Source organism: Anas acuta, chromosome 25 (genome assembly GCF_963932015.1).
Source record: "Anas acuta chromosome 25, bAnaAcu1.1, whole genome shotgun sequence".
NCBI lineage: Eukaryota > Metazoa > Chordata > Aves > Anseriformes > Anatidae > Anas > Anas acuta.
In genome coordinates, this window is record NC_089003.1 from 3,349,223 (window position 1) to 3,375,444 (window position 26,222).

The 26,222-nt window shown below is 43.7% G+C and overlaps 1 protein-coding gene across 2 annotated transcripts in view; it reads right to left on the minus strand.

The window, feature by feature from the left end:
* Positions 1-23,033, minus strand: part of MAP3K3 (mitogen-activated protein kinase kinase kinase 3) — a 42,737-nt gene extending 19,704 nt beyond the window's left edge. For both annotated transcript variants that reach the window (XM_068660726.1, XM_068660725.1), the window contains exons 1-7: positions 22,762-23,033; positions 15,560-15,681; positions 15,128-15,217; positions 11,965-12,005; positions 7,122-7,221; positions 5,738-5,851; positions 2,150-2,270 (exon numbers count right to left, since the gene is read on the minus strand). In XM_068660726.1, coding sequence (XP_068516827.1) covers positions 2,150-2,270; positions 5,738-5,851; positions 7,122-7,221; positions 11,965-12,005; positions 15,128-15,217; positions 15,560-15,681; positions 22,762-22,765 — 592 coding nt within the window. In that variant the 5' untranslated portion in view covers positions 22,766-23,033. The remainder of the gene's footprint in view (positions 1-2,149; positions 2,271-5,737; positions 5,852-7,121; positions 7,222-11,964; positions 12,006-15,127; positions 15,218-15,559; positions 15,682-22,761) is intronic.
* Between the last annotated feature and the right edge of the window lie 3,189 nt (positions 23,034-26,222).

The following is a 26,222-nucleotide window of genomic DNA, read 5'->3' on the forward strand; positions in this document are numbered from 1 at the left end:
TGCTAAGCTATTGCCAACTTACTATCAGACCTCCTGAAAAACTGGAATCCTTCTGGACCTCTTAATAAGGTAGCAGCCTGAAACTTTGACATGTTCAGAAAATAAAACTAGTGCCTTTATGATTGATGACAGGCTAATCAGAAAATGTTCATAAGCCAGGATAAGAGGAGAGAGTCTGTGCAATAGGGTTACAGAAGGGGCCCCTTAGTACTGTACCGCTTCCCCATGACAGACACGCGGTACAGTCTGTTAGCTTTGGCATCACGATTTGGATACCTCCGAATGCCAACAAAAGAGAAAGATTTTTAAAAATCAAATATTTTTGGCATCGAATCTGTCTGAAAAAAAAGAAACGTGGTGTTCAGACAAGCATGGATATCACTGCTTGCCTTATAGGACCAAGGAATGCTGCTCTTTTTATGCATGTTAACTTCAAACTAGAATGGATGGGGAAACCCTTTCTGTACCAGTCCCAGACGTACTTCAGCTTATAGCACTTCTTTGTTTTTGTTTGCTACTTCACAAAAGCAAACTGTGTAAAAGGGGATCAGCAGACTCCAGAAAAGATACAGAAGACTTGCTAAATTAGTCTAATTTAGAGAACTGCTGGTCCAGTTCTCAAGTCCTTCTCTACTGAGCTTCCTCTCCCAATTAACTTTGGTCAGAGCAGTGTGAATCTGACTCTGGTTTAGGGCCCCCAGTACGGGACTGTCTGCACTAATTTAATCAGATTTGTTATTTGACACCAGGATTGCTTTGCAAATACTGTTAAACAAAATATGGTTAAGATTACGCCTCAAGTTTACACTTAATGAACCTGAAGCACTCCTCTTCCACAGAAAGAGCTGGTTGAGAACTTGGAAACAGAACAACTCTGACGTTCCCAGCTCCTAGTGCTGCCCTTGTGATTTGCAGCACCTGTCAGCTGAAGCATTGGGCCTGACAAGCCCTAAAATAGCTGCTAAAGCAAACACAACTATCCTCTGCTTCTGTTTCCTGCAAATTTCAGCTTTTCTCACTTTTAAAGCAAAAGTCATTTACATAGAACACCATCTCAGGCCGTAGCCTTCAGGCTGCAGATCCCTATTATCACCTTCACCTTCTTCCTGCTCTTTCACAGCTCACTGAGGTTTCACACAGAGGACACAGATTCTAAACCACGGAGCTTTTTGTTTTGACCCAAAAATCTTTGAAGGAACTTCAGACATTTATTTTTATTTTTTTTTAATATAAAAATCTTAACAGCTTTGAGCATCTTTCAACAGTACTTTACAGTTATACAGGGGGATATCAAGAGAAACTGGGACGACTCAGCCAAACCTACCACAAGTAGAAACCATGCAGATGAAATGCTTGCTTGTGGATGTAAATCAATGCACTATGGTACATCATACGTTCTGCAACATGTACACACAGTCAGTGAGTTCTTTCTCTAAAACTCTGCACACTAACTTTTAGAAGTTATGAGAATTGATAGTACTTGGCAACGTACAGGTTTAGATTATTTGCATTACTGGAGTCTTACGTGGACCCTCTCACTGAGTATGTATTCACTAAGCTAACAAACACAAAGGAAATGAGACAAAGTTACATATTACATTGAATTTTTAAAATTCTTTTCTGTGCAGCTGTGCCACTCACCTACCGTATTTGCCTGTGCTCTACCCATAGGTAATTAAGAGAGTGGAAAGTAAGGGAAATCTGTATGTAGGGCAGCGGTTAGATACGCCGTGGCAATTCCTGTGATACTCATAAAATGCTTGATTACAGGACCAAGCACCAATTCCAAAACTCAACATAAAAAAATAAAAAAAAAATAATAAAAAATCAAATCTAGATTTCATGAAGTGAAATTGCCAATCTAAATAAAAAAGCTTAATGGACTCACGTAAGCTTTCCAAACTTCTAACCTCAATGAATCTGGCTTTAACACATCCCTTTTAGCAGCTCCTCAGCTGTTCAACAACTTAGTAAGGAACTTTGAAACATTCTATTATAAACATATTAAGAGCTTTTGAAAATGAACAGCCTTGTCCTAGAATAACCTTTCAATTTCTCATGGCTTTCATAAACGCTATACCATAAATCCTAGTGCCCAAAAGGTAATTTTCACAAAATAAAGACAAGCAGAAGTGGCAAAAATACTCACTGACAGACAGATGCCTACTTCTGGGTTCTGGCTGCTGATAGGGTGTGTTCACATCCCCCACAGATTGGGAGGTTTTAATCCTGACTTGTTTGGGCAGTCCAGAATGGGGTGAAGAACTTGTCTGTTGGGTAAAATGAAAGTGAAATAGAACAAAATGAGACTGAGGAGCTCAAGCAATCTGGCCACAGTTTCAAAAATAGCATTACGTTTAGTAGCAAGAAAGTAGCTGAAAACCAGCCCTACAGCCTGATGTCTTATTACTTCAAAGAACACAAACAATAAAGGCAGCAAAAGAGGAAGCTTTGCAATTATTCTGTAGAACAGGAGTCAAACAACTAGAGCATGCTTCCCTCCAGCCTCAAATCACACGCAGGATTTACCGGTCTCAGTGTTTGTCTTCCTTTAGCAGCTACCTGTGAAGCTAACAGGAAAGGGGCTCAGATCACCCTCCGATATCAGACCATAAAGAAGCTGCAGTTTTGCCAGCCACTTTGGCCAGCAGCAGTAAATTATGAATCTTGCATTCTTTCAGAAAAGGTTTGCTAGCAACTTGATTCCCCACATTTTTTAAGACAGCTGACTGATCAGCCTAGGCAAAAATAAATCCTAGAATTTGAAAGCACAAAGACTTGGGAGATTACAAGATGAATGCTGCCTGTGTTGCTTTTACTCATCCTTCCCTGCACTAACATGGATGTAATCGAATTAAAGATCCTTTTTCCACAGTGCCTTCCTTTCATTCAAAGCAGAAAGAGCAGTGAAAGGAGACGTGCCACAGGACTTCTCCTGCATTTGCTGAGGAAGACAGAAGGGGTAACTCGAGTATGCTTTGTAGAAAGAGAAACCACAGGGTGGTTTTGCAATTCACTACAGTAAGAAGCTGCCCAGGAAATTTGTCGTCCTACTTGTACGACAGTTACGCAGAGCTCTCCCAGAGAAACTGCAAGGCTTAAATGCTGAAACCAGACTCCTTAACGTGCTCACTTGTGGAGCTCCAGGGAGTTAACCCCTCTGCGCACTCCCTGAGGACTGCACAGGTAACGTGGGCTCTTACCATGGAACTGAGCTTTGCTGTGAATACTGATCCTGGGCACCAGTTGTGTGAGGATGCTGCAGTAGGGTCCAAATATTTGAAATACTGTGGATTGACAACCTCCCCCGAGCAAATGAGATATTATGCATGACCAAGCAGGTGCTCAAGACCAGGGGATTTTTGATTTCAATTGTCCTAAAGTACCTAGTTTTACAAGAGGATAGGATATGCCCTCTCTCTCATCTGTTACAGAATTGAATGCTTGTGAAGCACTTATTTTACTGAGACAAACAGAACCAAAGAGACCCCAAGGAAATGAATCCTCTCTTTTGAATTTTATTTGAATAGGACTGACAAACAAGGTGTGAGGCTGTAGAATCAAAAAAGTAAAACCATCAAACAGCTGGTCATTTAAAAAGGAAAATCCTTTGCACCAAGCAAGGAGGGAGCCTGGTTTAAATTGCAGAAACTCCATCATGAATACATTCATGGGAGCTGAATAATGGATGCAAAGGTCACACCAGTTATGTGGACAGTCTGCCTTTAGTACTCTAGGTGTTCAACTTAACCAGTTCTTCCCATTAGTTTCTAAAGAGAAAGAAAGGACGACAGGAGTGAGTTTCTTGCTAAAAGAAAGAGCAGAAGTGAGCCACAGTAAGAGGCATAAGGAAATTAATAAAAACAAAGACAGGCTCACAGTACTAGTCACTGGAAAGTTGTTTTATACACATATTAGTGCCAAAGTCACGGCATTACCTTTCCATCCCCAGAAAAAGAGCACAACTAAAACAAAATCTGCATCCTGTACTTCAGGAAAAATAATGCTTCCCGCTCCCTCAGTGGGATGAGATCATGCAGCCAAGAAACCTCCTTCAGCCTCGTGGGCTTTTGCTTTATCACATGTAGGGCTCTCCTGTCAGGCAACTCAAGAGATGAAGAGGAAGTCAGAGGAGAGGGGGGAAACAGTGGCACTTACTGAAGACTTTGCTGTTTGTTTCTGCTTTGAGCAAAAGAGGAAAAAACAGCTAATAAAAGGACACCACCACAGTACTGGCTACTGGCTGGTGCAGGGATGAGACTTACTGAGTGTTTACTGTAGGAAGGTCTCGGGGGCTTACGTAAAGTTTAGATAGTATCATATAACATCTGGTTTGTAGCCTCAAGACACTGGAATTAAGAGGGCTGTAAAAGACGATTGTTTTACTGGATAATACCAAAAGTAGAGGCCACCTTTCCCAGACCATTTCCTGACCACACAGAACAAAGTCTGACTACACTAGGTCAGACCAAAGGCCTTCTTGCCAAGTATTGTCTTCAGAGCAGCCAGTAACAAATGCTTAGGGACAGGGCATAGGACAAAGAACATCATCGTTCCCCCGGTACCCTTCCAGCTTTTGGCACGTTTGAGAAACTGCTGTTAATACACCTGATGGTGTTTATTTGTCTATTAGCATAGATTATCAATTTCAAAAATAGTACAAAGTATATTTAATTCCCCTGACAGCTCTAAGAATTAGAGGAGTGATTATTCCAAGAGCTGGAGCTCACAGCCTGCAGAACTTGCACAAGGATGAACATTCAAGATTGACAAGCTACAATCAACAGAGATTTCAAGACAGGGTAGCTTTTTGTGTCATGCTGTTCAAGAAGATTTAGTAATTTGCAAATCAGGTATCTAAGCTACCAGGGGTCTTTGGCTTTAAAAGCTGGTTGACTTTTATTCTAAAAATAAAAGAAAAAAAAATCACCAAAAAAAATCACCCCAAAAGCACTGGTTTAACAGCCTGAGTGAACAGAGGTCATGTGCAGACCAGCAGTATAAGAAACTTGGGACATTTTTTGCCCTCCTCAGTTTGTATTTCAATTCACTGCCTAAAATAGGCATATTTGGGAATTTGACTTACTTCTTATGTTACAGTCTTTTCTGATGAAAAGTGCAAACTACTCTGATAGTCACTGTCTGCCACAGCCCCTTATGATGGACAGTGAACCAAGACAGTCAAATTCATCTTAGGTGTGTATGTGCCATTATCAGCTAAAAGCAACTCAGTTCCTACACAGCAAGACTGGATTCAAAGCAGTAAGCCACAAAACTGGAAAAGCATCAGGTATATCCTGAGGCGTTCCATCCAGAAAAAAATACATTGCTAATAGCTTGTCTTCAAGAACAACTTGTGCTTTCTTAAAGACAAGATAATTACATGCAGTTTTGACACTGTGCTACTAATTGAAACTTAAAAAAGCTCTCTATGAATCAAACTCATCAAGAGTTTTCTGCATACAGTTATTGGGTACTCCACATAAAACATCCTTCATAATTACAGCTTGAAAACCTCTTTTCAATAGTTTAGTCCCTAAACACCTGCTGCAGCCAGAAAAAAAAGAAAAAAAAAAGAACAACAAAACAAACTCCCCCATAGGTAAAGCCAAAACAAACAGAATAAACATATTTATGTGTGTCTCTGAAGCAGAGAAATCTTACTAATTCCTATTATGCTTGGATAAAATCACCATTATGACTACATTTTGCTGCAGTCACAGAAGTTGTTACGTACATGGTTTCTGTCCTGAGACAGCAGTAATATTCTAAGGCTTTTCACATTAGAGCTTCGGTCTAAGAGATCTACTGCTTTATCCAGGTCATCTTGGTTTTTCAGAGGAATCGATAGCTGCAAAATACAGAACATAAAAAAAAATCATTAGAAAGAACAGAAAAAAGAGTCTACTTCTGCAACAGGAATTTAAACAAGACATAAAAAATAAAAGTAAGATCAGAATATAGAATAGGATTCTGATTGCTCAATTATGCCACAAGTTTTCATCACAATATTGTCTTACTGTCCTTTTATACAGAGCTTTCCTTCCATACCATCAGAAAAGTGGTTGAACTCATGCAAATTTCCCTAAGGCAACATCCACAAAATACTAATTGCTACCTGAATTCATTGCTTGCTAAGAACAAGTCAGAGACAGGCTGACTCCCTGATGAGAACATTGTCTCTGTATATTTATGAATCCAGACCTAACAATCAAACAAAAAACAGGTTTCAGCTAAGAGATGAACACAGGGAAGATTTACGCTCTGAAAGAGGAAATCAAATAAGATTTTAAAAACTTGCTGGTAAAACACCATTAAATTACCCTCAGACACCTTCTATTCCACAGCCAACTCACATCTAGATATGTGGATGTTATTAACACTGAAGAAATACTTTCATTTTGTTTGACTTCTACTGGTGAATGGGGTTTTATATCTCTTTCATAGGAATGCAGTCTCTAACAACACAAAGGCAACACTACAACAACAAAAAACAAACAAACAAACAAAAAACCAGGAAAAGCCACTTAAATTATTAACACAGACTACCCAGCTCCTCAGAGACAAGTGCATACTCCCCAGGTCACTTTCTTTTATCAACTATAGTGCCCATAATCCCTCACAACCACTCGATAGCATTCCCTGTTCCCTCACTCATGTTGTTTGCCTGCGAGCTGAGCAATATGCAGAAGGGTCACAGCCAGCAAGAAGTAAATGTGTTACAAATGCCTGGATGGCAAACTAGACACTTCTAAATCTGTTCCTGGACAGCTAAAGAAATGATGTGGGGACTGCCTGTAGCCTGCAGACTGCGTATCTACTGGCCTGTGATAGTTGGTTTCAATAGCCAAAATACTTCAATTAACTTGTTTTTACTTCCCCAAGAAAGTCTCCCAAATAACACCAGTTGGAAGAAGCAAGATGATGATGTCTACAATACAGACATCAGTGTCATGTTCTGTCTGTATCAGCACATCTTCCTCTAGAGCAGAGAGATTCAATCATGGTCCATATTAGAGGGAAAAATTAACTTTAAAGGCACACAATTTGGGATGGAAAAAGGAGGCATCATCTAGAGAGATTGTTGCATTTTTTTGGACACTGATAAAAATGCTCTGTACCTCATTGTTCATGTAGTGGAGGTCCAGGGGCTGGCCAAAGGCTGTTTTCACTTTCTGTTGCACATCTTCATAGCGCACAGGACGGACAAATGGGATAATTCTGGAAAAACAACAAGAAAATTACTTATTGAATTCAGACATATACCTGATAATGCAATCAAATGAGATGGTTGAATCATTAAAAAACAGAAACAAAACACAAATGTTTTACTTTCATCCTCAAATAGGTAATTATCTTTTTAAGCTTGAATTAATATTATTTATTTTAGCAAGGAATTGTTAATCTCTGGTGCATTTGCAAATTGGTTCACCAATATGCAACCTCCGAATTATTCAGCTGAAGATTTCAAATAGAATGCCCTTGCTCCTGGATAGAAGAGTATGCTTTACTGAATAAATTTCTTCCACATTAAAGGACACAAATCTACTATGTATGTTGGCTTAAAGAATACCGCCTCAGGCACTAGACACACACAAATACATTTAGTGAGATTTATGCAGCAAAAGGCCCAAAGAACAAAAAGGCATTTTGGTTTAAATACTCTGATATCTGAACAAAAAAACTCAGTTCTTAATATTTTCCAAAATGTGTTCCAACTGAAAGGTTTCAGCAAACTTTCCCACAGCAAGTTAGGCCTGGACTCCTGAGGGAAGGTATCGGCAGGCAGACACAAAGGAACCTCAAAGCCCTCGATCCCAAAGGTGATCGGGGACATAAGCTCCACATTTGCCCTCTGCAAATTCAAGTCAAACATCTCCAAACACCCAAAGCACAGACTCACCACCCTGTTTCTGTAGTTCTACCTCGAATCCCATGCAACGAGCAGCGGCTTTTCCTCAGGAGTTGAAGTCAAACCTAACTCACGTGCAACTGTTGGTCACTCGTGGCTTTTTTTCTTTTAATTGTGTTTTTTCTCTCTCTCTTTTAATTACAGAGGTGTAATATATCAAAACTTAAATACTGCTTCAGCTGTAACAACATCTTATAGTAATTCAAAATATTCATATAGAACAGATCAATCTCAATCTCATCATAATCTCATGTGTCCTCCCTACTTTAGTAAAAGAGACAGATTTAAATAAAGCAAGTATTTTTCTTGTGTGCTTCCATGTAATGCAACTCTGGGCATATCCACCAACGGACTGGCAATTAAAATATGCAGAGATATAATTTTTTCTGATCGCTATCTGTGAGCCCAGACTTTGTGGCCCACTAAAATCCTTGTCCTGACATCCAGCTGTTTCCTTGCCAGCTGAGTGGCAGAGCGTCCTAGGCCGATAACACATCAATGGCCTCAAGAAAGACGAAATAGCAACAGGCACAGCTGTCCTAGGGGAACCCTGGTGCACACCACAGCATAGGCATGCTTTTAAGAAAAGTGCAGTATAGATTTCTTTGTTAGGTATTTATTACCGTTTTGCCTCCATGAGGATAGAAGCGATAATGCTTTAGGCATAGCAGTAAAACGAAGTTCCAGCAAAGCACCTAAAACTGTTTATTTTGCTGGAACGTTCTCCTGCAGGAAGTTGCCAAGTACTCAGAAAGTTGCTACCTTGACGGCCATGGAAAAAGACGATTTTACCTCTCTCGGAAGAATAATCAGCCAGTAAAATGTGCTGGGTCAAGAACTGGAGGACTCAAATATAAACTATAGCTTACAACTCGTCAGACCTTATTTTAGTGAACCAAGGATGTCGACCGCCCAGAAATCCATTTAGGTGGCTGCTCCTGCCTTCAGGCTCCTGCAAGCAGACTCCTCACCATCTGCTGCCATGGGCCATGACACCAGGCTGCCTCCTGACCGCAGGTCCAACAGCTCTGGGATGTGGCACTGCCGTGCGGGGAGCTATCAGAAAGCTCTGAGATTGCAACTTCAGCTCTGCCGAGCTGAAATATTGGCACAAAAAAATGTGGTTATTTGTATAAACGTGGCACTGCTTGGCAACTCTGCCATCACGAAGAGCTCAGACTACCTGAACGGACCACGGATGCTCGAGATCCATCTTGCTCGCAGCTTGGTGAAACCCCGAATCCCTGGGGGCAATCACACAGCTTTGTGCTGAGCCTGACCTCAGGACAGAAGGCCCAACTTCCAGAAAGTCCGTCCAGCACACTTTGCCAACACTCAGTGTCCTTTCTCTACATGCAGCCTTTGTTTTAAATAGTTCTAGTGTTAGTTGGCTTCCTCAGCCACTTCCCAGGAAGGGTTCATCTCGCTACCAGACCTACAACGTTCAGCAATTTAGAAATAATTGTCCTTGTTAAAAACACAGCCCACAATAACATTTTCTACATGTTACTAAGAAAGCCGTCCATGAAATTATAGCACTCTGGCACCGTCGAAATGTAATTTAGCTCTCAGCTGAACTGAAGCCCCTTATGAAGGCTTCCATTCTGTGCTCACGGCATTGAAAAGCAGAGCTGTTCTCAGGTGCCACAGATTCTATTAGTGTAAAAAACTCCGTGCACTCTTCTAACACAAAATCATGGACTGCATGGTTTAAGGAGCCCATTCCTGCCTCACCACCTTAAATATTTGTGGTCAGCTCTGGCAGCTCCTCTGAAACCCAGCACACACACTTACATTCTCGGGGCGAGCTCGCTGTCTGTAACTGCATACCGCTCTGGGAATGGGGAATTCAGGCAAGCGTAACTGCATAATTAGACTAACACACAATCAACCTTTTCATTTTAATGTTACTTCAGGAAAACCTTCCTTCTCCCCGAGCTCTGTGCCATCCTAAATGCACTCAGGCAGGAGACACGGAAGGTGACGGGACTGTGGTGACAGGAGTTCGCTTCCGAGGCGCCTTGTCACGACACGCTATCGCGACAAGCTGTGACACCTTGCACAGCGGCTCTGTCACAGTCCCCACAATGACTCTGACAGAGCAGAGCATCCAAAATCATTTTTTTAGTCATAAAATTCACCATACAGGACTTAGGTGAATGTAACTTCATTTTTTTGAGGAAAAAATTAAGTTGTTCTTTACGGTTTGCTTTATCAACAAAAATTGTTTTCCTCTTTTAACAAAAATACCTACATTCGACAAAGGATGACACTTGAGGAAGAGTTTAAGCAGCCCAACTGATAACCTTTGCTAGTAACAGGCCGTTAGGATCTCTGTACACAACTTGTACTGAGGTACTATCAAACATATAAAAATGTTTTATTAAATTTGTGTTTTACCATCAAATCATGAACTGCTTCATGTTGAAAATACTGCCTGGAATGGAAGGATTTCTATAGGATGCCTGTAAGGAGTAGCGTACAAATTCATGCTTACAATCCAATTGATTTCTTCAGAAAAAGGAAACGGGAACATAAATAACATCAAGGTTTTGATATTATTTGACCTCAGTGGAGGCCCAAAAGGACCCTCAAAGAGGCTGCAAGCAAGCCTGGAGCCTTCCCATACATTCACATGGCCTCTGACCAGCTATGATGGTATCGAGGTCCTCTCAAATATGGGACAAATTAGGGCCTTTTTGAGACCAGCTTTTGAAAGTTCAAGGCAACCATTACAGCTTCCAGGAGCTCCCACTGGAACAGCATTTGCACTCTGTTGGCTGCTCCAATACACTGAGCTATAACTAGCTCCAGCATCGTGGTCCAAACTGGACCAAACACAGAGCATCAGGAGAATGTTCATTAAAATAATCTTAAATTGAGGCCTCGATGTGAAAAATGAACTATGAACAACAGGGGCAAGTTTTAAGCCATAATTAACAATGCATTGATTGCTTTATTATTTTATATCCAGACGCTGTGAGCAGTCAAGGTTTAACTTGATGTACTAAACTAGATACATCCCTTATCTCTAAACCCTTTTTGGTGCATGCATAAGCACAAGATGCATTTTTACAAGACCTCTGTGAATGTTTGACTGGCACATCAACAACGTGTGTAATCAACCGATGCAGGTTGTTGGGTTCTGCAAAATTAAGGTGTATTTTATAACCTCCTGCAACAACCAAACCAGGAGCCCAAAGTGCCAAAGAACATACCAATAACTTCCTCTGAAAAGCAACAGTTAGTGATCCTTTAACAATGAGCATGAACAGTGCAAAATCAACTTGTGACAGAGAAAGTGTGTACTAATCACACCTGAGCTCCTTCGACAAGAAAAATGAAGGGATTATACAATGCACTGGTATCTTAAGAGTATGTGTAAGGTGGTCTTAAACCTCAGTAATGACCTTCTGTGTACACAACGTCACAAGATTTACAAAACGAGTAAAATTTACTTGTGTGAGAAATTTTCTTTCAGCAAGAAAAACTCACGTATGCAGAAGAGCAGGGAATGAAAGACCTGACTAAATTTTACCCACTGGACACAACATTGTGAACAAAAAACGTCCATTCAGTTGTTGTTTTTTTTTTTAAGAAAGCATCCCAATACCATGCATCAGAGGAAATAACAAGGAAACAGAGACCAATGAAACACCTTCCCTTGCTGTGTATGTTGTTCAGTCACAGCAGGACAGCAATAGTGATAGGCCATCAGGAAGTGACAAACTAGAGAAGAATGAAGCTAGTTTGATTAGCTTCATTTGGTTTTAGTTAAATGAAACAAAAGTGAAACATATCTGAGATAAAAAGACTCAGGCTGGAAGCTTACTTAATATTACTGCAATTCACTTACAAATAGATATTATGGAAATAAGTAAGAGGAAAGTTATTTTCTAAAAAAATAAGTTGTGTATAATCTGTCTTTAATGACAACATTTCTCACTACTGTGTTTTTCACTCAGCATCAAGGAGAGTGAAACCTACAAGATATTTAACCTGACTAAAGTATTCTACTAGGCAAAATATTAAAGTAGTGAAGACAGACTTACCGCCTTTCTCCATGATATTCAAACTTTATCCTTACATCATTCTGCATAAAAAAAGAACAAAAAGTTAGTTCACAATGAGAACTCTGACATACACAGAACAAAGCAAATGAATGGAGCACGTAAGGATTTTAAGGCCCAAACACAAAGCAGGCGATTCTGTGACTGCAGGAGGCACCAACTCCTAAAAGGCTAACCAGAACACAACAAATCCGAGGGCTTCAGCTTCCATGGAGAAAGTCAACTGTGGACAATTAAGGGGATGGCATGTGAGCACCATGTGGAATGGAGAAATTGCTAAGGGAGAAAGAGAAGGAAAGGGGGTAAAAACTAAGTTGTAATCTGTATTAATTAGTTAATTTATTTTATTTAAATGTATTAATTGCCATTTAAACAGGGGACACATTTAATTATAAAGAAAATTAATCCATCCTTAACACTGCATGGCAGAAGCCTGAAATGGTGTCCAACTGCATATTCATGCGAACTGAAGCTGATTTTCTTTATGAATTCTTAAAACATGTCTTTCTCCACGGCAGAAAAGAGGCACACGGAGAACACACCACATTATTCACTCTTCAGACACAGACAAAGTCTCCGCTTTTGCAAAAAACTCAGTCCCTGAAACTCAACCTATGAGAATAAAAACAAGTTAACTATTATGTCACCTTTGAAAGTGCACAGGGTTATCAGCCATATCTGGCAGATGGTTAATAGCCCTGACTGCACAACCTGTGCATTTCCCTGTAAACTCAGAAGATGCTGGATGACACGGAAGAGTCAACATGCTGAACTTTCACCTCTGGAGATCAAAGTTCAAATCCCAATTTAGGTCACAAAGATAAAAATAAAAGGGAAAAATCTGCTCTGATAAGCCTCCATAATTTCTGCTGCACAATTTATGTGATTGGAGTAGATTAAGCCATCTGTGAAAGCCTCAGACAATAGGCAATCATACATCTAGGAACTTCAAAAAAAATGTGGCCAGGAAATGCTCTTTAGCTAGAGGAAATATCTGGCAGGCCTAGTGGTCAAGAATGCAGTTCAAAGGGACCCATGCAATCACTGCGAGTACACGGTATTCCTGCAGCACTACTGTAGGTACATAATTGATCCGAATTGAGCTTCCCAATCACAGCAACAATAATCTGCAGGTGGGTAATTTACACATCAGCTTTACCAAAGACAGTTTCTTAGATGTGGGAAGAAAAGGAATTTACTCTAGAAAGACACCAAAACAAAGCACATTATAGAGAAATCATTTTAACAGAACAGTAAAAGAAAAATGCAACAAACAGCGTAAGAATAATAAGCTATAAAAGAGTTCCACCAGCTAACTATTGATAAAACAGACGGATACTGATGGATAGAGGAATGAGCCCTTAATACTATGATTTTCTGGGAAGGAAGGCTCTAGGTTTTTTTTTTCTATACAATTCTAGGTAATCCAGTCGAAGTGAGTTAAATATGACCAATTGGATGAAATTATGTGACAGTAGTTGTATAGATTAAGTTTCTGACCCCAAGATGAATTCTGGGTTTAGACATTTTAGGTTTCATTATTTTAACTAGAAAGAACTAAAAAAAAATAATCTTCAGGGCTTTGCAGAAATTGTTCTTCAACTTGCTGTTACCTGAAAAAAAAACTAAAATATCTTCTCGACTCTGCTGTACCCTTTCAAACTAATTTGAAATTAGTTTGTAATTTGTAACAAAAAGAAAGGGGGAAAAGCAATCATGGGTACTGACATAATTTAGCATTTACCTCCTGATAATTTTTCCAAAAGGATCAGACACTGGCTGTTTCAAGGAATTCAAAGTCATCTTAGTGTTTCAGGGAGAACTTAGAAGAGTTAAACTATAGCACTTCTCATTTCCTTTGAAAGTACAGCAAACTTATCTCCTATACAAACTGCTTTTCAAAGTGACTCACATAAACTGTCCTAAGAGAAGAGTAAGAAAACAAATCCAAGTTTGGGGCTTTAGTGTTCCAGCTCTGTGATGTGGTATCATAAAGACTGATTACAGATTGTGATTTAAGACTTCACTGAATTTACATTTCAGAATGATTTGGAAAGGGTTCTGTACTGCTCCATCTATGGATTTGTCCAGACATTCAAAGAAATCCCAGATCCCAGCTGAACAAGTAGATTATGAACAGCCAAAGCACAAGGAAGAGACAGACATGAACTTTAAAGCCTGCTCCAGCAAGCTTATGTCTGTAACAAGCATATAACTGGAAAGAGTGATTTTACCAATATCAACAACTTCTCATGTTAACTCCAATCTAATTACGAGGAACTTGATTTAATTCTTTAAGACAGTAGTGGACAAAGAGTTCTTGACTGAAACTGTTAATTCTGCACTGAAGTATTTCATTTAAATGATACGCAGCATACAGTGCCAGAGCTACATTACTCTGTCCTTTCTTTCTACCAGAAAGTCAATGCAATAGGTTTCTCTACAAAAAAAAAAAAAAACAGTCTCTAGCAACGTGAGAGAGAAATTTTAAAGTATTGACCCTGCCGCTTATTACCTTGGGAAAAGTATTTCATTTGTAAAATGGATTTTACATCCCCATACTCAAATAAGGATGAGCTTCATTCCCCTCTTCACGTGATATAGGATGGGTAACTCCAGCCAAGCCTCCCCACGAAGGATGCTGGCTGCATTCAGACACCTGTAAATGGCTGTTTCCTCTTTCACAGAGGCAAGATTTATTACAGTTTCACTAAAGCCAGCCCTTTCAGATAATCCCCTTCACTGTACTTGAACCAACTTCAGTTTGACTCACTTTCATCAGGATCCTCATCCTGTATTCATACGCAGTCTGAATCATGTGAAGATTAAGACCAGCATTAGTTCATTACCCAACAGACTGCTTTATGCAACTGTGAACTGCAGTGACCTTCTTTTGAATCAGAAATTGAAATACTTGTTTCCTTTTCATCATTACTGCTTCTCCGTTCTCTGCTTCCCTCTGAATTTAAGGATTATTTCCACTACAAGGAGAAGTGCATGCTACTGCCATATGACAGTTAGTAATGAAAAGCTCTCCTGGCCTCCCACACCTGCTTAAGTGAATTCTGTAAATGCTGCCACGCACAATTTAAAAACATGCTCCTAATTCGTAATTGTTAACACTGAATAGGAAGCAAGCTCTTACCGGAATTTTTTTTTCTTCCACTGCAGAGGCACACTGGTTTGTTATTGCAGGGCTGCCCAATAGGGGTGGACTGCTGGCATTGTGTTTTTTCTTTAAGAATGATAAAAAAAAAAAAAAGTGATTAAAAAAAAAGGCAATATGGACTGCAAAACAAGAAAACCACTTGGTAAACTTTTAAGCTATTCTACACAGATCAAGTACCATCAAAAACACACGTGGGAGGAAGATGGAGTGCTGAGATACCCAAACTGCACCCTCCTTGGTCCATGAAGGTCAGCAAGTGAAAAAAACACAGGGAGCTACTCCAGTGGTGATGCTTCAGCTGCCAGGCCAGGAGCACAGAAGACAGGCAGCAGACCCACCGTCAACCCCACGCACCCCTCCTGAGTCCAGGCAGCAATTTCGGGTACCCGTTGCCCAGCCTATTATTACCTGTTTGTTGGAGTGAGCGGTGTCTTTGTTCTTCATGGTATCAAATCCAGTCAGCCTGTGCCGTCGGCCCATCTGGAGTGCTACCAGGTCCTTCATGATGGAGTTCAAGGCCTCTTGTTCGTCTGCCAGGGACGAGAATTTTAGCGGTGAGTTGCCTGAGTGAGCATCAGCTCTGACGCTTCTGCACCTGTTTTCTGCTGGATCACAGAAATGCAACCCTCTGAGAGATCTCTGTAAATACACTGACATTTCATCCAGTCATAAAAGCCCAAACTCAACCTAATATCACAAGGTAGCAAACAGACAAGTTTTAAGTCTCTCCCCCAATGTCACAGAGGATCCGGCCATAGGAAGGCTCGGAACAAACATCCCAGCCTCTGGTTCTGTTAAGATGGCTTCAGAAGAAACTGCACGACTTGGAAAGATTTGCTGCATCACCACAGGTCACTTCGGAAGAGCAAACTGACGTGCTCCTGCCAAGGAAAACCCAGTAAGAATCTCTTCCTCCCAATCCTATATCCTGTTACCTTACAACTCTTGCTTGCCAGTGGAGCAAACCGCAGCCAGCAGAAAGAAAACGAAGATCTGGCCGGTGAGCCAGCTTAGGACATCTCAATTCAAATCCATTTGTACTGGTACCTCCCCAAACCGTCCTCTCTTCCCCCAAAGAAGAGAGTTCATCTTAGGAGACTTCAAGACCTACTGAACAGATCCAAACCAACCAGCACTAAGAACTCCCTGCTGCCAGCACACAGTGCAGCAGATTCTCGTCAAGGCTTCTTGCAAATGCATAAAAATAAAAAGATACACAGAGAAATATATCTTATGTACACTAGACTAAAACTTTTCTGATGCTAAGACTCCTGATGTGACCAATTTCAGGTGTTCTGCTCTTGAGGAACACACAGCAGCCGGGCTGTGACGGATGCCAGCACAAAGGAAGGTGTTTAACAGCTACTGGAAAGAATCCTTTGCTTCTGCAAGCATCACAATCCTAAATTACTCGATACATTGTAAAAGGGGAAAAAAAAAGTTGAAGTTTGGTTCAAAACCGGACTGGGCTAGTGTCTGTGCTCCTAGGTCCGTGCCATCTGTGCAACAAAGCAGCATCAGATGCCACCACTGAGATGATCCACTAATGGCATGCTCACGTCTACTGCATTGCTGGGCTGCGGTTTCACGTATGGACTTGGTGTTTTGGGGGATAAAGCCTTGTTTCCTTGGCAAATAATGTGTCCAGTTCAATCCTTCCTGATATTGAGGAATAATAGATGCATGAAACGTGAACCAGTGATTAAATCAGCTCTAAGCATGCCCAGAAGGACAATCTGCATTTTCTAAGGGTCTGGTTGGACTTTACCAGCAGTTCTGGATGCAAAGCTGTGCTTTAGGGGCTTTTTTTTTTTTGGGTAGGAACATTTGGAAGTGCTGTTACACAACACAGGCACAGACGACACCCACCCTCGCACGAAGTGTATCAGGTACGCAGGTTTGCATATATCAGGTTCCTCCTTTCTCCCCAAGTTCCTGAAACATGGGTTTGACGTGCTTGAACTGAAACGAGAGTTTCTGAGGCTGATATGCAAATAACCGAGAAGTTCTTTCACAATTCCTGCAGGACTCCACCTTTACTCACACGCCAAGGTGCTGATTCAGATGGGTGCAGGTTTACATTGGGAAGTGGTGCCCTGGGACCAGCTGTAGGTTAAGTGATGGGCTGGGGTGCACCTGCATTTCCCTGGAAAGGGAACTCACTGGGAGCAATTGTTTCTTCAGCTTCACGTGATGCTTTCATCCAGGGGTGTCTCTCTCCATACAGCTGCCTGCTGTTTTATGCAGGAGACTGCGTTCAGAATTAAGCAGTGCCTCAAGAACAGATTTTTGCAGCGCTTAAAGCTGACAGATGCAGGACACGTCCAGCTCCTAAAGCACGCAGGGAACAAATACCACCAACACTTAGGCGCAAAAAGGATGAAAACATACCTACGTGTATGGGGGCAGCACCTAAACCAGCCCCAGTCAGAACAGAAGCCACACTACCACTGCCTTTGTTGCAGCCCAGATCTGTTTCGCCTCCCTGGCAGGACTGAATGGTAGAGCAGAAGTACTTCCAGAAATACTTTGCTGGTAAGGTGATGGAAGCTCTCGTTTTACTATTTTTTCTTGAGAGGCAGCTTTATACGCCCCCCCAAAACAAGAGCGATGGGTTAACCACTACACAATCTGGATCATATTCCCATTAAACTTTTTCCAGTTCATTTAAACCCAGTCAATAGCCATAGACCTCGGCAGTCCTTCAACGCGTGGAGCAGGTGCTCTGCAAACAACCAGGGGCATTTCCTACCAAGGTTGCTCAGCTTGGGTGTTTGCTAAGAGCCACTGACAAACAAATTAATTGTTTCCAGGATTTTGATTGCATCAAGAATCGGTAAATGCAACATGGAGCACCTCCGGTAGCTTGAGGGCAATTTTGGAGGGTTAGCGTCCCGCTCTCAGATCGTGCTTTCATCCCATTGCTCTCCCAGCACCACCAAGAAAAGGATTATTTCGATTTTAATGAGGTGTTGTGCCGTTTATTAAGACATAAATCTGATCCAAAGTGAAACAGAAGCATCGCGCCTCGGCCAGGCAAGAGAGGGGAAGGGAAGGGAAGGAGCTCTCCCCACGTCACTTGCAGGAGGTGTTAACTTAGAATAAAACCTTTCAAATTAAAGCAGAGCACAGCAAACAAGGTTAAAAAAAAAAAAAAAAACGCACCAAATCACAATTTTCCAAGGCAAGCCGGATGAGATAACTACACTGTGGTACTGTTCCTTTAGTTTCCATCTGCATACTCAAGGAACCAGGCGATGAGTAACCCACCCAAAGCAAGAGGGTGCTTTCTGAGAAGCGCACGGCTAAGGGAACTAATTCCTATCCCTATCTCAGCACTCAGTAAACCCTTGTGCGAGGAAAATGTGAAAAAACAGGTGAATGAAGTTCAAGTTTCAGGTAGCTGACAGCACAACTCCTTTTTTAAATTGTTTCCAACTCTACACTGAATGTTTAACCTTTTACCTTACTGGAGCATCTCCAGTTTGCTCTTCTTGAATCTTGGTTGATGTTAAGCATAACCTCTGAGTAACCTGGCCAACAAAGACTGGGACTCTGCACAAGATGCTGCAAATTAGGGACTGGCACGTCCCTGGAGTGCCTGCCACCCAAAGCACGGCGTGAGGAGTAGGGACACGAGTTTTCCACTACAGTGCACTTGGGGTTTGGCCAGATACCAGGAGGAGGAAGAAGCGCTCATCTTGGCAGCTGGTCAGGGCTCCTTTGGGCAAGCAAAACAGCTACAAGAACAGCTCAGAACTGAGCACTCATGACAAGAAATCAAATCAATCAAGGAACCCATCAGTGAATGAGGAGTTGCATCTAAACAGCACGACACATCACTCAGAAACCAAGAGCTGCAGTTATGAGGGGATCATGGGCTGGAGGCGCCGGGTGCCAAGGCCACAGCTGATTTTCTGCCTCTTATTTGGGCAAGGAGTATGGGCATTTAATCACTTCTCCATCTCTTGATGTAGATTATAATTCAACCTGTGGATTCACAGCGAAGATGTTAAGCTCCTAAGGGCGGCAGCTAACCTTGGCTGGTGCACTGCGAGGTCTGCGCAATGCTTACTGCGATCTGGGCTTCATCTCTAATGCTGAAAGCTTCCATCCAGGCAGAAAGGAACACGCTGGAACAGGGCAGGCTGATGGAACAACTGCAGGTGAATCTGAATCTGATGCAATTACGTTTTAGTAGGCTCACAGCAGGCTGTCAGACCCCTGGTAACTAGGGTTGGGTTCGGGTTAGGACCCCAGTACCAAAACATATCCTATAATTCATCCCTATGTTGTTGAGATAAAAAGAGAAACAATCCATTTCCTAACATAAAACCAAGGCCAAATATTGATTTGAATGTAATGCATGGAAAAAATGTTTCCATTTCGGACAGCCTTGTGATGGATTTAGCGTTGAGGAGCATGAATACTTCTTTATTTCCATCAAAATAGCTGATTTCCAGCGGCTGGCTTTAAGGAAGCACGAGCAGCATCGCATTAATCACACAATGCAAAAGTTATTACAAATGAAAAATAAGCAATTTTTGAAGCTCACTGAGAGCCCCTGTTTTGCTAGGTCTCCACTAGGTCTGGGAAACACAGTTCTGCTTTGTGCGGGAAAGATGTTGTCCAGGAAATGCTTTTCATGTTTTAAAAACTACACTCAAGGATTTTTATAACATCGATAAAGGGGAACTGCTGCTCATGGAGAAAGCTGTTCCTCTGCATAAAGCGTTTATTTCAGCTCACACACGGCTTACTGCACGGGCCCGAGCAAGTCAGCGTGTTCGCAATGGCAGAAAATAGAAAGAGCTTTGCAAAAAAAAAAAAAAAAATCACAAAGTTCAAACAGAGTAAAAGTATCTGCACGCTGGTGAAAACAGGAAGTCTGTAAACCCCTATAAACCAAGATGCTGCTTTATACAGTGTGATAATACAAGGCACGATGCTGCAGCTGTTTAGGAAAAAAAAAAAGAAGAAAATTGAACAAATAAGGGGTTGTTTGTTATCTCCCCCCAACAATAGTAAAGCCGATTGCTTGCACAAACGATCAGCAGATGCAGGGGCAGTGAGTAAGGATCACAAGTTAGGGAGAGAAATTGTGTGTGCCTGCAGAGCTTGCAAACATTTCTTTGGGAAGTTTGGATGCTGAGCCCCTCGCAGCACCGCGCTGATCATAGTGCTGGGTATTCTGCCACACTGTCCCAGCAAAATGCTGCTCTGCCAGATTTTCATTGGAAATCACGAGTGGCTTGGTTTGTGCTTTAAAAGAGAAATCAGAGCACGTCCACGAACCTGACGCATGCGATGTGTGTTTGGGGTCCCCCTCCTCACCGACAGAGCCCCCCCGGCAGGATTCGGCCCTGACCTGCAGGCTTGGCCCCCTCCCTTCCCCCCCCGCCGCCGCAGGGGCTGTCACCGCAGCGAAACCCAGGAGCTGGCTACGGGCAAGCTGTGAGCCAAGGGAAGGAAGTGACACAGGCAGGAAAAAAAGAGCAGATCGAGGGAAAGACTCAACTGCAGCTGGGCCTGCGACGAGCATTTCATCCTAGGCCCTGCACAGGCCACTTGGCCCAAAGGCTGCTCTCCCCTGTCCCACGTCCACGTGCATTTCTCTGGGTGAGCAGCGAGTAGCCCCAGATTCACTACGAAAGGCAAACTGGTGAGATGAACTTGCTCTGCTTTGGCTTTGAGCAACGCTCGCAATGCTTTGTGAAGTTATGACATCAATAAAAGAACTGGTTGTGCATGTATTTACTTGAATTGCTGCTGAGGAGCTCCCCGTTGGGAAATCAGCCTCAGCTGTAGTCCCGTCTTTGATCCACCGTCCGCGAGCCTCGGCTGCATCCACGGAGCCCCAGACCTGTGACACTGACCTCTGGTCACCATCCCCTCTGCTTACCTCAGACCAGCTTCCGAAAAACACGAGGGAAGCAAACTAGAGCACCACGCAGCCCGTTATCCACCAGCCTTGTTAAGACTCGATAACGAGCGCTGCGTTAATTTAGATAAGACCTTTCCTATCACTTTCCTATCAGGAGCAATCTGCTTGCAGCTGTCCCATAATTGCTCCGTGCAGCGCTATGGAGGAGCGCTCCATGAACTGCTCGCCGTCGTTCTGCACCCAGCTGCTTGCAAACGGGCGTCCCAAAGCTGCTGGAAAACACTTCTGTGGAAACCCAGCCCCGTCCTTCTTAACTATTTTAAGTCTGCCAGGTACCAGCAGGTCGGTTCCTTCGGGGAAGATACAGACCAAGCGATCCTGCACCTTCCTTTATAACACAGAAACCTCCTTGTGGATGAGCACTTTTGTTGTATTTACAAAATCAGAGCAAGTTACAAGCTTGTTTGAGGTGCTCCTATAGTTAGGATTGTCCAGGGCCACGAAGGAAGGGAACTTGCTTTCCTTCAGCTTTGAGCAAGGTTTGCAATGCTTTATGAAGCTACAGTATAGACTTGGTTATGAGCAAGGACTAAATAATGCAGGTGAGCCTCAGAACAGCAAACTTAGCTGGAGGAAGGGAACAGGCTGTGGCCCACAAAGCACGGCGATTAGAAAAGCAGAAATGCACAGGATCTGCTCAAAAAGTCACAGAATGGGGGAGGCTGCAGGGGACCATCCAGTCCGACCTCCCTGCCCAAGCAGAGTGGCCCAGAGCACTTACATGGGGTCATTCCCCTGCCAGCATGTAAGGGGGGGTAAATTCGGGTTTAGAGAAGTCAATTTTTTTATTCTCTTACATAAGAGACATCTCTTTAAACTAAAAAGGAAATGAGGCAACAAAACAAACAAACAAAAGCAAAACCCAAGAACGTAACCGGTTCTTTACAGAAGGCATAACTTCAAAAAAAACACATGTTAATCATTCCAATTCGGTGCTGCCAGCTTTGGAGACCAACTTTTTAGTCTGGAAGGAGTTCACCGAACTCCTTTAGGTGGTTTTGTGCGTGATCCTCGGAGTTAAACGCAGCCAGCAAGCTTCAATGGAAGCTCCTGGAGGAAGCGGTGCCTTGACAGGCCTGGGACCAACGTGACGGACAAACACCCTACAGGCCCCACAGCCACCCTGCTGGCCCCACAGCCACCTCACCGACCCCACAGCCGCCTGGCCAGCCCCACAGCCACCTCACTGGCCCCACAGCCCCGCTGGAGGCCACCAGCAGCCACCCCCGAGCAGCCCCGAGCAGCCCCGTGCTGCCCCCCAGCCCATTTACCCCACACCACCCCCCGACGCGCCCACGTTCGGCCCCACTACCCCGATTTTTTGATGAAAAAAATAAAAAATAATAATAATTATTAAAAAAAAAGAGCCTGGCAAGCACGGGCTGTGCGTGCTGCCCGGCGGCCTCGCTCTTTGCCAGAGGGCCCCGAAGCCAAACCCAGGGACCGGGACGGTTCCCTCAGGGCCCCCCACACCCCCCGGGACCCCTCCCCAGCCCCCGGTCCCCTCCTGCCCCATCCCCTCCCGCTTTCCCTCGGCCCCCCCCAGGCCCCTCGGTCCCCCCCCAGCCCCCCCGGTGCCCCCATCTCCCCCTCAGGCTCCACCCCCAGCCCCATAACGCGGCCCAGCCCCCCCCGGTCCCCCCCCCGGTTCCCCCCCGTGTCTCACCCATGGCTGCGGGGGGCTGCGGGCTGCGCTCCGGGGCTGTCACCGCCGCGGCTCCATGGCGGCCGGGCCGAGGGGGGAGGGCTCAGGGCCGCCACATTGCCGGGCTCCTTCCGGCGGCCCCGTGAGGGGAGGGAAAGGGGGAGGGGGGGGGGGACCGGGGGAAGGGAGGGGGAGGGGGGGGGTTGGGGCGGTGCCGATCGTTCCCCGCCGCCGCCGCCGCCGGGAGCAAAACAAACGGCTCGGCCGCCGCCGCGCACCCGCCGCCGCCTGCCAATCACAGGGGCCGGCCCGCCGGCAGCAGCCAATGGGAGCGGCGCGGCTCGCCAACGGACGGCTCGGCCCGCCAATCAGCGCGCCAGGGAGAGGGATGGGGATGGTGGTGGGCCCGCCCCTCCGGCCCGCCACAAGGGGGGTGAGCGGGGAGCCCGCCCGCTGCTGGCTGCCAATCAGCGTGACGGGCGGCACGAAGGGCCCGCCCCCCGCCGCCCTGGGCTCTGCGCTGGGTCCTAGAGCCCGCCCCGGCCCAGGGGGCAGCGAGGGGAAGGCCCTGCTCTGAAACCCTCCTTTTATTTTTTAAAAGGGCTTCTTTTTCTTGAAAAAGAACACGGTTCCATGATGGAATAGAGCCTCAAAGCCGCAAAAATGGGAGTTTTGGGGGGTTTCAAAGGAAAAAAAAGAAAAAAGGATATCACTTACCCTAAGTACCCCTCAAGGCCACCTGTGGGAAGAGCCCTGGCCCAGGGGCTGCCCTGACCCCAAGCCTCGCAGGTGCCTCACAGGGTGCAGTGAGGGACAAATGGCAGAGTAACAGCTTAATTCCCGCATTTGTTAAGCCTGCAAAAGCAATTTCTTACTCTCCACAACACCACAATGCCTCTAGGTCATCGCATGTTTATTAAAGATACTCGAGGTGGAAGCAAATTCACCTGGATTTAATGCCCAGGAGTGAACTCTAGCTCAGCATTTCCTGCTTTTTATTTAGTGGTCTGACTTAACGAGAAGTGTTTTTGGTGGTGGAACTGCTCACCTGTAGACTCGATGACAATTTCTTCCTCCTCCAGCTCTAGCATCCTTATCTGCCAGGCCGCCTCGAACAGGCGGCCCAGAAGCAGAACCCATCCTTGCTGAAATGCTCAGTGCCACAAAACATAAGAAGCTTTGAGGGGGATCACCCCAAAACAAAGCAGACACCACACAGCGCAATTGCAGAGGTTTTAGGGCAAAGGAGAACTACTTCAGCCGTCCCATCTAACCAATAATTCCCTCTCAAACTTCATAAATCAACTCATACCTTTTGAAATGACATTCAGGCTTCAGCTGCTCCTTCCTTGCTTTTGTCTCCATTCCACCTGTGAGATGATATTTTGATAGTGCTTTTTTTTTTTTTTTTTTCTGCACAAGGGACAGTGGGGCGTGTGGTTATTTTATTTTTACGAGCAAGTCCAGCTCTCCTTCCCTGTTGCTGCACTGGCCACCCCGCTGCTGGGAAACCCACCTCGAGCAGATGGTGCCAGCAGCTGCTTCTCAGTCTGGCAGACATCTAGCAGCAAGTGCATCGTTTTCTAAACGTTTTTGCTCACAACCAACACGGCAATGTCAAAGGGGTTGCATCCATGGGATAAGCCACGCGAAGAAAACCAGACTGGAAAAGAAAGTTTCTTAAAAAGTACGGACAAGTGCAGGAATCCAGACCCCACACACGGAGGAATTTAGGATTTAGCTGAAGCATGATGACAATATCTGTGATGCCATTACCTTTTTTTTTTTTTGTAAACTACTTGGGGGTAATAAAAAGATCTTGCAATGCCACACTAGATAGACACATTAATCAGTAAAGGATTGCTTAGATCAACAGATCTGGCCTCTCTAGGGCATGAAGCTCTGCACAAAGCCAATAATCTCACTTTGAAGCCAGCCTGCTTTGAGCAGGGGTTTGGGCTAGATGGCTTCCCCAGATCTCACCTTGAAGTTCCCACCCAAAACCAAGTCTAATGCTGTCAGTGTTTAGGCTTTTTAGTATCTCTTGAATTGCTTTTCCTGTATATTCCGTCTCATATTCACGCCCAGCTTATAGCCATTTGTTTTCATGTCAAGATTATCCTTTTACTTAAATAATCTTTTCCTCTTCCCTGGTGTTTTCTCTCTAAATACTTCGAGAAGATAATCATATCCCCTTCCAGGCTTCATTTTAATAGATGAGTAAGCCACTCTAACTCTTATAATACAAGCTTTGCATTTGTGGTATCTTCCTGGCAGCCTTTTCTGCCCCCATTCCAATTTGATTCCTTTCTCGATGACAGTATCTTCATTGCCACCAGACCAACTTTCCTCATGCATTTTCACAGCCTTCAAGTAGCTCATCGCTATCCTTTATCAACTAGTAGAGCCAACTTCCTTTCTGCACTAATTTCCAAGTAATAAACCATTAGCATCCTTTGCAAATTTCTCCTCGCCCCTAAATTCACAGCTTTGCACTTTCCACAGCTACATTTCGTCTCATGTCTACCTCTCACTCTTCAAAGTCATCAATTCTCTAAGATATTCTAGTTCCCTCCTATTATTGAAGCCTCCCACTTTTGTTCATCACCAAATTTAATTATCATACTTGCTTTTTGTGCCAAGGACATTATAGGAAGGTTTTAATGAGATTGCTCCTGGGACTAAAACTGAAGAAATTCAGTATTAATTCCCCACTGTGCCAGCTCTGATGTCAAAACACTGTCACCTCACCCTTTGGTATTTTTGTCTCTCTTCCAGTTCTTATGTGGTTTTGAATGAAATTCTCAGTTGAAGCCCTGTTACATGAAAGCTATTACAAGTCCTTTGTGTAGAAAGTGGACTTATTTAAACCGAAGAGACACCAGACTTGCTAGTCATCAGTTCTGACAATGAATGAGGAGCCCCCAGCAGATGGTAGGAGACAGCCATCCTGGTTCAACGTGCTCTTTCCATCTCCAAGTGCCCAGAAAGCCTGGATTTCACTGAAGTTTTTCTTGTTCCTCCTTTGAAAACAGAATGATTTGTCCTTGATGGTTCATTACTTCATGCACCTATCAAGCCTGATGTGCAAGACAGCACGTTGTGTCTGCTGATTTGCAGTTCTGTGCTCTTTTCGAGACATTATCATGACCCTGTTTATACACCAGTGCCATTAGACCTTTTTTGGCCTGTTGTAGACTTCCCGCCTGATATTTTATTTTCTAGACAAGCTGGTACACCCTTCCTGGACTGCAGTTACAGTTTCTACCATGAAAATTTAGCAGATGCCCCTATTTCATATATCTTCAGGGGAAAAAAAAAAGGATATTTTTTTTTTCCACTTTTACCATCTACTTAGTGATGCACTAATTTTGAACAAAAGAATCAGGTTATTCATTTTACTAAAAACACTATGATACCAACTGATGTTCTGTGGTTTTCCACCCTGATTGCCCACATCCTTTTAAAGCTGCTGCTTTCCA